The 12,024-nt window shown below is 60.5% G+C and overlaps 1 protein-coding gene across 1 annotated transcript; it reads right to left on the bottom strand.

The window, feature by feature from the left end:
• Nucleotides 1-409: 409 nt before the first annotated feature.
• Nucleotides 410-9,505, bottom strand: SNRPD2 (small nuclear ribonucleoprotein D2 polypeptide). The gene is given in 3 exon segments (XM_077463215.1): nt 410-1,009; nt 1,702-1,910; nt 9,364-9,505. Coding segments are annotated over 3 exon segments (375 nt in total). The 5' UTR covers nt 9,366-9,505; the 3' UTR covers nt 410-845.
• Nucleotides 9,506-12,024: the final 2,519 nt, after the last annotated feature.

Here is a 12,024-nt window from a genome sequence, read left to right as displayed (position 1 = left end):
TTCACTCGCCACCATCCACCCACGTCCCAGAACGCCTTCACTCGCCACCATCCACCCACGTCCCAGAGAAGTGGTGGGAGGGGCCAGAACGCCTTCTCTCGCCGCCATCCATCCACGTCCCAGAACGCCTTCACTCGCCACCACCCACCCACGTCCCAGAGAAGTGGTGGGAGGGGCCAGAACACCTTCACTCGCCGCCACCCATCCACGTCCCAGAGAAGTGGTGGGAGGGGCCAGAACGCCTTCACTCGCCACCATCCACCCACGTCCCAGAGAAGTGGTGAGAGGGGCCAGAACGCCTTCACTCGCCACCATCCACCTACTGACAGGGGTGCCAACAATGGGACAAACCATTTCCCTGCTGGCGAGGGGGTTGGGGGATTACAATGGGACCCACTGACAGGGGTGATTACAATGATCAGCTTTTATTAATCCCAAAAGGAATAAAATTTACCATAACGGATTATGTTGAGTTTGGCTTCCATGGTCAGGTATGTAAAGTCCACCCAAAGGGTGACAACACGGCTCCTTCTCTGTATTTTCGGGTTTACATCTTCTCTAATGTGACACCAAAAGGGCCACTCAGGGAAACTTGCAGAACCAGGGGCCCCAAGAAATGATGGGGGGGGAGAAAAACAAAAAACCAAACCACAAACACATGTTGACTTATCGGAGCATAGACCAATCACTGAAACTCCGCCCACAGGACTAGGACAACGCCTCTTTATTAGAAAACAACTGAGACCCCCCCGAGGTGTCAGCCCCAGGGGAACCTGAAACACGTGAACCCCCCCTCCCCCCCCAGGCTGGCTCTCCATGTGTAGAAGAGAGTCCCAGAAGAGTCCTCACTTCCCAGCCAGCAATGGATTCCTAAGGACGACGATGACGCTGTCCCCCCGCAGGAACATCTTGGAGATATAGCGGTCCTTGTTGACGGGTTTGGATTTCTTCTTCCCCTTCCCGCTCTTCGGAACCTCCGTCCACATCTCCTTCACATTCTGACACACAGCTCAGGGATAACGACCAAAGACTTCTCATTTCATTCTATAAAAGGAAAGTGACCCTTCCCATGCTCCGCCTCCAAACACAGCTATAACAGACCCCGCCCCCACAGATCCCCAACTATCACAGAACTCTGCCCCGCCCCCACAGATCCCCGACTATCCAGAGAACTCTGCCCCGCCCACACATATCCCCAACCCCACAGACAGCAAAAACCAGAGCTCCGCTTCACAAATCCCTTGCCCCCAAAGAACCCTGCCTCAGATTGCCTGTAACTACCCCCCCCCCCCCCCAAAGCTCTGCCTCACAAATCTCCCTGCATCCCAGATCCCCAATTAACACGAACCGCGACCCCCACAGAACCCTGCCCACATACACCCCTGCCTCACAAATCGCCCACCCCCATAAATCCTCCACCCCCAACAGAACCCTGTCCCACAAATCCTCTGCCCCCACAAAAAACACACCTGCCCCACAAATCTCCCCCATACAAAAACACCCACCCACCCCTGCTTCAGAAAATCCCCCACCCCCCACGGAACCCTGCCTCACAAATCTCCCTGACCACGCACCAACCACCCACACACCTCCCTGACCACCAATACCACCAGGCTTGACAAATCCCCAACTATAACAAAGCTCGGTCCCCACAAAACTGCCTCACAGATTAACCCCCCCCCGACCACCCCCTGTACCCACAGCTTAACGCCCCCACAGATCCTTCTCACCTGTCAAAAGCCTTCACCCTTCCCAGCAGCTTCTTATTGTTGCGGCAGTTGATGAGGACCTGAGTGTTGTTCTTTACAGACTGGGTGAGCACAGAGAGGGGCCCCGTGTTAAACTCCTCCTCCTCGCGTTTCTGCAGCTCCTCCGGGGTCATCTCACTCTTCGGCTTGTTCAGGAGACTCCTATAGAGAGAAGAAAGCGAGCTTACAGGAGATGTCCTACCTGGAGATTCTCCTCCTCCATCACACACATACGGGTCCTCCCCCCCTCCTCCATCACACACACGGGCCCCCCCCCCCCCTCCTCCATCACACACAAGGGTCCTCCCCCCCCCTCCTCCATCACACACACACACGTCACCCCCCCCCTCCTCCACCACACACAAGGGTCCTCCCCCCTCCTCCATCACACACACACACGGGTCCTCCCCCCCCTCCTCCACCACACACAGGGGTCCCCCCCCCCTCCTCCATCACACACACACACACACACACGTCCTCCCCCCCCTCCTCCACCACACACAAGGGTCCCCCCCCCCCTCCTCCATCACACACAAGGGTCCTCCCCCCCCCTCCTCCATCACACACACACACACGTCCCCCCCCCCTCCTCCATCACACACAAGGGTCCTCCCCCCCCTCCTCCATCACACACACACACGTCCCCCCCCCCCTCCTCCATCACACACAAGGGTCCTCCCCCCCCTCCTCCATCACACACACACACACGTCCTCCCCCCTCCTCCATCACACACAAGGGTCCTCCCCCCCCTCCTCCATCACACACACACACACAGGTCCTCCCCCCCCCTCCTCCATCACACACACACACACAGGTCCTCCCCCCCTCCTCCATCACACACACACACACACAGGTCCTCCCCCCCCCTCCTCCATCACACACACACACACACGTCCTCCCCCCCCCTCCTCCATCACACACAAGGGTCCTCCCCCCCCTCCTCCATCACACACAAGGGTCCTCCCCCCCCTCCTCCATCACACACACACACACGTCCCCCCCCCCTCCTCCATCACACACAAGGGTCCTCCCCCCCCTCCTCCATCACACACACACACACGTCCTCCCCCCTCCTCCATCACACACAAGGGTCCTCCCCCCCCTCCTCCATCACACACACACACACGTCCTCCCCCCCCTCCTCCATCACACACGTCATCCCCCCCCTCCTCCACCACACACAAGGGTCCTCCCCCCCCCTCCTCCATCACACACACACACACGGGTCCTCCCCCCCCCTCCTCCATCACACACACGGGTCCTCCCCCCCCTCCTCCATCACACACACGGGTCCTCCCCCCCCTCCTCCATCACACACACGGGTCCTCCCCCCCCTCCTCCATCCACACACACGGGTCCTCCCCCCCCTCCTCCATCACACACACGGGTCCTCCCCCCCCCTCCATATCACACACACACACACACACACACACACACACACATACGTCCTCCCCCCCCCTCCTCCATCACTCACAAGGGTCCTCCCCCCTCCTCCATCACACACACACGTCCCCCCCCCCCTCCATCAAACACAGGTCCTCCCCCCCCTCCTCCAACACACACAGGTCCCCCCCCCCCTCCTCCATCACACACACAGGTCCTCCCCCCCCCTCCTCCTCCATCACACACACACACACAGGTCCTCCCCCCCCCCTCCTCCATCACACACACAGGTCCTCCCCCCCCTCCTCCATCACACAGGTCCTCCCCCCCTCCTCCATCACACACACACAGGTCCCCCCCCCCTCCTCCATCACACACACAGGTCCTCCCCCCCCCTCCTCCATCACACACACACAGGTCCTCCCCCTCCCTCACACACACACACACAGGTCCTCCCCCTCCTCCATCTCACACACACACAGGTCCTCCCCCCCCCTCCTCCATCACACACACACACAGGTCCTCCCCCCCCCCTCCTCCATCACACACACACACACACACACACACAGGTCCTCCCCCCCCCTCCTCCATCACACACACACACACAGGTCCTCCCCCCCTCCTCCATCACACACACACACACACAGGTCCTCCCCCCCCCTCCTCCATCACACACACACACACAGGTCCTCCCCCCCCTCCTCCATCACACACACACAGGTCCTCCCCCCCCCCTCCTCCATCACACACACACACACACAGGTCCCCCCCCCCTCCTCCATCACACACACACACACAGGTCCTCCCCCCTCCTCCATCACACACACACACACAGGTCCTCCCCCCCTCCTCCATCACACACACACACAGGTCCCCCCCCCCTCCTCCATCACACACACACACAGGTCCCCCCCCCCCCTCCTCCATCACACACACACACAGGTCCCCCCCCCTCCTCCATCACACACACACACACACACAGGTCCTCCCCCTCCCTCCTCCATCACACACACACAGGTCCTCCCCCTCCTCCATCTCACACACACACAGGTCCTCCCCCCCCCTCCTCCATCACACACACACACAGGTCCTCCCCCTCCCTCCTCCATCACACACACACACACACACAGGTCCTCCCCCTCCTCCATCTCACACACACACAGGTCCTCCCCCCCCCTCCTCCATCACACACACACACACACACACAGGTCCTCCCCCCCCCTCCTCCATCACACACACACACACAGGTCCTCCCCCCCCCTCCTCCATCACACACACAGGTCCTCCCCCCCCCTCCTCCATCACACACACACACACACAGGTCCTCCCCCCCCCTCCTCCATCACACACACAGGTCCTCCCCCCCCCTCCTCCATCACACACACACACACACAGGTCCTCCCCCCCCCTCCTCCATCACACACACACAGGTCCTCCCCCCCCTCCTCCATCACACACACACAGGTCCTCCCCCCCCCTCCTCCATCACACACACACAGGTCCTCCCCCCCCCTCCTCCATCACACACACACACACACAGGTCCCCCCCCCTCCTCCATCACACACACACACACACACAGGTCCTCCCCCCCCCCCCCCTCCTCCATCTCACACACACACACACACACACACAGGTCCTCCCCCCCCCCCTCCTCCATCACACACACAGGTCCTCCCCCCCCCTCCTCCATCACACACACACACACACAGGTCCTCCCCCCCCCCTCCTCCATCACACACACACACACACAGGTCCTCCCCCCCCTCCTCCATCTCTCACACACACACACAGGTCCTCCCCCCCCTCCGCCATCACACACACAGGTCCTCCCCCCCCCTCCTCCATCACACACACAGGTCCTCCCCCCCCCCCTCCTCCATTACACACACACAGGTCCTCCCCCCCCTCCTCCATCACACACACACACAGGTCCTCCCCCCCCTCCTCCATCACACACAAGGGTCCTCCCCCCCTCCTCCATCACACACACACACAGGTCCTCCCCCCCCTCCTCCATCACACACAAGGGTCCTCCCCCCCCTCCTCCATCACACACAAGGGTCCTCCCCCCCCTCCTCCATCACACACAAGGTCCTCCCCCCCTCCTCCATCACACACAAGGGTCCTCCCCCCCCTCCTCCATCACACACAAGGGTCCTCCCCCCCTCCTCCATCACACACAGGGTCCCTCCCCCCCCCTCCTCCATCACACACAAGGGTCCTCCCCCCCTCCTCCATCACACACAAGGGTCCTCCCCCCCCTCCTCCATCACACACAAGGGTCCTCCCCCCCTCCTCCATCACACACAAGGGTCCTCCCCCCCTCCTCCATCACACACAAGGGTCCCCCCCCCCTCCTCCATCACACACACAGGTCCCCCCCCCCCTCCTCCATCACACACACAGGTCCCCCCCCCTCCATCACACACACACAGGTCCCCCCCCCCCTCCTCCATCACACACACAGGTCCTCCCCCCCCCTCCTCCATCACACACACACACACACAGGTCCTCCCCCTCCCCTCCTCCATCACACACACACACACAGGTCCTCCCCCTCCTCCATCTCACACACACACAGGTCCTCCCCCCCCCTCCTCCATCACACACACACACAGGTCCTCCCCCCCCCCCTCCTCCATCACACAGGTCCCTCCCCCCCCCCCTCCTCCATCACACACACACACACACACAGGTCCTCCCCCCCCTCCTCCATCACACACACACACACACAGGTCCTCCCCCCCCCTCCTCCATCACACACACACACACAGGTCCTCCCCCCCCCTCCTCCATCACACACACACACACAGGTCCTCCCCCCCCTCCTCCATCACACACACAGGTCCTCCCCCCCCCTCCTCCATCACACACACACACACAGGTCCTCCCCCCCCCCTCCTCCATCACACACACAGGTCCCCCCCCCCCCCTCCTCCATCACACACACACAGGTCCTCCCCCCCCCTCCTCCATCACACACACACACAGGTCCTCCCCCCCCCCTCCTCCATCACACACAAGGGTCCTCCCCCCCCTCCTCCATCACACACAAGGGTCCTCCCCCCCCTCCTCCATCACACACAAGGGTCCTCCCCCCCCTCCTCCATCACACACAAGGGTCCTCCCCCCCCTCCTCCATCACACACAAGGGTCCTCCCCCCCTCCTCCATCACACACAAGGGTCCTCCCCCCCTCCTCCATCACACACAAGGGTCCTCCCCACCTCCTCCATCACACACAGGGTCCTCCCCCCTCCTCCATCACACACACACACACACACACACAGGTCCTCCCCCCCCTCCTCCATCACACACACACAGGTCCTCCCCCCCCCCCCCATCACACACACACAGGTCCTCCTCCATCACACACACAGGTCCTCCTCCCCCCTCCTCCATCACACACACACACAGGTCCCCCCCCCCCTCCTCCATCACACACACACACAGGTCCTCCCCCCCCCTCCTCCTCCATCACACACACACACAGGTCCTCCCCCCCCTCCTCCATCACACACACAGGTCCCCCCCCCCTCCTCCATCACACACACACAGGTCCCCCCCCTCCTCCTCCATCACACACACACACACACACACACACACAGGTCCCCCCCCCTCCTCCTCCATCACACACACACACACACACAGGTCCCCCCCCCTCCTCCTCCATCACACACACACACACACACAGGTCCCCCCCCCTCCTCCTCCATCACACACACACACACACACAGGTCCCCCCCCCTCCTCCTCCATCACACACACACACACACACAGGTCCCCCCCCCTCCTCCTCCATCACACACACACACACACACACAGGTCCCCCCCCCTCCTCCTCCATCACACACACACAGGTCCCCCCCCCCTCCTCCTCCATCACACACACACACACACACAGGTCCCCCCCCCTCCTCCTCCATCACACACACACACACACAGGTCCCCCCCCCCTCCTCCTCCATCACACACACACAGGTCCTCCCCCCCCCTCCTCCTCCATCACACACACACACACACACACAGGTCCCCCCCCCTCCTCCTCCATCACACACACACACACACACACACAGGTCCCCCCCCCTCCTCCTCCATCACACACACACACACACACAGGTCCTCCCCCCCCCCCTCCTCCTCCATCACACACACACACACAGGTCCTCCCCCCCCTCCTCCTCCATCACACACACACACACACACAGGTCCTCCCCCCCCTCCTCCTCCATCACACACACACACACACACAGGTCCTCCCCCCCCCATCACACACACACACACAGGTCCCCCCCCCTCCTCCTCCATCACACACACACAGGCCCCCCCCCCCTCCTCCTCCATCACACACACACAGGTCCTCCCCCCCTCCTCCTCCATCACACACACACACAGGTCCCCCCCCCCTCCTCCTCCATCACACACACACAGGTCCTCCCCCCCCTCCTCCTCCATCACACACACACAGGTCCTCCCCCCCTCCTCCTCCATCACACACACACACACACAGGTCCTCCCCCCCCTCCTCCTCCATCACACACACACACACACACACACACACACAGGTCCTCCCCCCCCTCCTCCATCACACACACAGGTCCTCCCCCCCCTCCTCCTCCATCACACACACACACACACACACACACACACACACACACAGGTCCTCCCCCCCTCCTCCATCACACACACAGGTCCCCCCCCTCCTCCATCACACACACAGGTCCCCCCCCCTCCTCCATCACACACACAGGTCCCCCCCCCTCCCTCCATCACACACACAGGTCCCCCCCCCCTCCTCCATCACACACACAGGTCCCCCCCCCCTCCTCCATCACACACACAGGTCCCCCCCCCTCCTCCATCACACACACAGGTCCCCCCCCCCTCCTCCATCACACACACAGGTCCCCCCCCCCTCCTCCATCACACACACAGGTCCCCCCCCCCTCCTCCATCACACACACAGGTCCCCCCCCCCTCCTCCATCACACACACAGGTCCCCCCCCCCTCCTCCATCACACACACAGGTCCCCCCCCCCCTCCTCCATCACACACACAGGTCCCCCCCCCCCCTCCTCCATCACACACACAGGTCCCCCCCCCTCCTCCATCACACACACACACACACACAGGTCCTCCCCCCCCCCCCTCCTCCATCACACACACACACACACAGGTCCTCCCCCCCCCTCCTCCTCCATCACACACACACACACACACACAGGTCCTCCCCCCCCCCTCCTCCTCCATCACACACAGGTCCTCCCCCCCCCCCTCCTCCATCACACACACACACACAGGTCCTCCCCCCCCCTCCTCCATCACACACACACACACAGGTCCTCCCCCCCCCCCTCACACACACACACACAGGTCCTCCTCCCCCCCCCCCCTCCTCCATCACACACACACAGGTCCCCCCCCCTCCTCCATCACACACACAGGTCCCCCCCCCCCCTCCTCCATCACACACACAGGTCCCCCCCCCCCCCTCCATCACACACACAGGTCCCCCCCCCTCCTCCATCACACACACAGGTCCCCCCCCCCCTCCTCCATCACACACACAGGTCCCCCCCCCCCTCCTCCATCACACACACAGGTCCCCCCCCCCCTCCTCCATCACACACACAGGTCCCCCCCCCCTCCATCACACACACAGGTCCCCCCCCCCTCCTCCATCACACACACAGGTCCCCCCCCCCCCTCCTCCATCACACACACAGGTCCTCCTCCCCCCCCCCTCCTCCATCACACACACAGGTCCTCCCCCCCCCTCCTCCATCACACACACACACAGGTCTTCCCCCCCCCTCCTCCATCACACACACAGGTCCTCCCCCCCCCTCCTCCATCACACACACAGGTCCTCCCCCCCCCTCCTCCATCACACACACAGGTCCTCCCCCCCCCTCCTCCATCACACACACACAGGTCCTCCCCCCCCCCTCCTCCATCACACACACACACAGGTCTTCCCCCCCCCTCCTCCATCACACACACAGGTCCTCCCCCCCCCTCCTCCATCACACACACAGGTCCTCCCCCCCCCTCCTCCATCACACACACAGGTCCTCCCCCCCCCTCCTCCATCACACACACACAGGTCCTCCCCCCCCCTCCTCCATCACACACACAGGTCCTCCCCCCCCCTCCTCCATCACACACACACAGGTCCTCCCCCCCCTCCTCCATCACACACACACACAGGTCCTCCTCGCTCCTCTTACATGTTGGCACTTCACTCTCTCTGTCTTCCTCACGTTGCCGCACCGTGTTCCTCTCTGTTCTGCAGTAGCTTCCGCTTCCGGGTCAGCGGTATACTTCCGTTCTCTTGCTTCTATGGAGACGAACTGACCAATGTCAGCGTTGTGTGGGCGTGGTTTCGTTATTTTGGCGGGAGTGACATCAGCTCTTACGAATGGGGGTGGGTGCAGTGATCTTAGCTCCTCCTTTCCGGTGACGTCGATAATGGGCGGAGTAGGTTAGTATTACACATTGGAGGAGAGTGGGGTCCTATCCGGAGCTCTGATTGGAAGAATCTCTGCGGGGCGTGGTAACTGTGATCAGTTTAAGAATCCTGTCATCTGCGCATGCGTTCCACTGCTACTATGTTTACTAATCTGACAGAATGCCTGCAGTCAGAGCGGCCATCTTACTACACCCAGCTTTGTTTTTTAATTACAGAGTAAGTTTAGCAATTGAGTGAGCGTGTATATAAATAAATATATAGTGAATTGACACCTGCGGTGCTGTTTGGATGTTACATTTTGAAAGAAGCTGCGAGCCAGCAGTAGGAAGGTGATGGCGGCCATGTTGGTACACCCAGCACAGTTCAGCGCTAAACATTTTGCCTTTCAAAATGAAACATCCAAACAGCATCACAGAGTTCACTATACGATATTTATTTATATGTGCTCACTTTATTGCTACAACTTCTCTGACATTCAAGACGTAGCTGGGTGTAGTAATATGTCCGCCGCCTTCTTCTGACTACAGCTGTTCTGTCAGAATAACAAACTTGGAAGCGGTGGAACGCGCATGCGCAGCTGGTGGAGCGTCACTTCCGAGCGTTACCTAATCTGACGGGTTCACTATTCCGACAGAACACCGATAGTGTACACCGATAGGATCCGATTCCGTGGATCATCAACCACTTCGGGGTCCCCATACTTGCCAACTGTCCCGAATTTCCCGGGATTTAGACCCTTTTCCAGATTTTATCGAAATTCGATTTTTTGTCGCCGAGGTCCGTGGCCGGCAGAGACAATGTCTCCACTGACCGCCATTTTTAAGTAGGCCAGAAGAAGTGGGCCGGGGTGTCTTGTCATATAACGTCCCCCATCAGATAGTGTCCTCTGTGTAGTGCGCATGCGCAGTACACAGCAACACAGATTCCGAAAATTGCCGAGGATGAACGGCGCCTGCGCCGTGAGTCCAGGTTCTATCCCCACCATCCAAGTGGACATAGAGTAGGAATAAAAAAGAGCCGAGCGCAGCGAGGCGGAGCCCGAAGCGTGGCGAGCGAAGCGAGGGGCCCTCTAATACTCACAACCCTATGTCCACTTGGATGGGGGGGCCACCACCTCCACTCACCGCGCAAGCGCCGTTCATCTTCGGAGATTTTCCGAAGCTTCGTCTGCTCCGTACTGCATGCGGACACTTTTTGATGGCCGGACACTATACGGTAGAACACCGGCCGGGAGGCGAAAATAAAAATTGAGCTGCGGCACCACCGCCCGCCCCGCTCCGCTCTGCTGCCAGTCTCTGTGACCTGTTATGGATCCTCTCTGGAGCCCCATGATGTGGTACTATGGATCCTCTCCAGGGGCCCCATGGTGTCGTGCTATGGATCCTCTCAGGGGCCCCATGGTGTGCATTATAGATCCTCTCTGTGGCCCCAACGGTGTGGTACTATGGATCCTCTCAGGGGCCCCATGGTGTGTATTATGGATCCTCTCCAGGGGCCCCATGGTGTGCATTATAGATCCTCTCTGGGGCCCCGACGGTGTGGTACTATGGATCCTCTCAGGGGCCCCATGGTGTGTATTATGGATCCTCTCCAGGGGCCCCATGGTGTGGTATTATGAATCCTCTTTGCGGGCCCCATGGTGTGCATTATAGATCCTCTCCGGGGCCCCAATGGTGTGGTATTGTGAATCCTCTCCGGGGGCCCCCATGGTGTGGTACTATGGATTCTCTTTGCGGGCCCCATAGTGTGTATAATAGATCCTTTCTGGGGCCCCCATGGCTGTATGATGTATTCTCTCTGGGGCCCCCATGATGTGTACTGTATTATGGCGCAGTTCAAAAATACTTCACCCTCTGTTCTCAAGGCCCTGGGAGGTAATTGTACATCCCGGACTGCGAGCCCCCACGTGTAGCGACCATAACCCTCGATGGGGCACCCTTGACTTTTGGGCTTACCGTTTACCTCCGCTTGGCTTGTTCCTCCACGTCTAGGGGTTCCCAGGGTTTGTACCCAACGACTTTGGACGCTGACACCATAAAAGTCCTTCAGAAAGGTTTTTATTTGCAGGGGTGACATCCAACAACACAGTCTCGTATGGGGACAGAGGGCGGGGGGGAAGAAACTCAGGCACCTTGAACTGCTAATCATCAGGAAGTCTCTAATATCACCCAGAGAGTAGCCACTCACAGCTGGCAGCTTCAACGCTGAACAAATCTCTAGCCAGAGATCATGGCAGTCGGCACTTTGATCCGGAACTTGCAGTCTCTGACCTTGTATAAGTTGTAACTGAAAGTGGACAGGAACCTTTCCTCAGTACCCGGAACGTTCTCTGCCTCCTTGGCAGTCCTGGAATAGCGTGGATCTGTTAGTGTGCTTGACAACCCAGCAACCAGGCACTTCTCAGGATGCCGCTTGTTGG

Source organism: Lithobates pipiens, unplaced genomic scaffold (assembly GCF_037356315.1).
Source record: "Lithobates pipiens isolate NorthernLeopardFrog02 unplaced genomic scaffold, aLitPip1_a1.2 Scaffold_3, whole genome shotgun sequence".
In the NCBI taxonomy this organism is placed as follows: Eukaryota; Metazoa; Chordata; class Amphibia; order Anura; family Ranidae; genus Lithobates; species Lithobates pipiens.
This window is presented reverse-complemented; position numbering and strand designations above follow the sequence as displayed.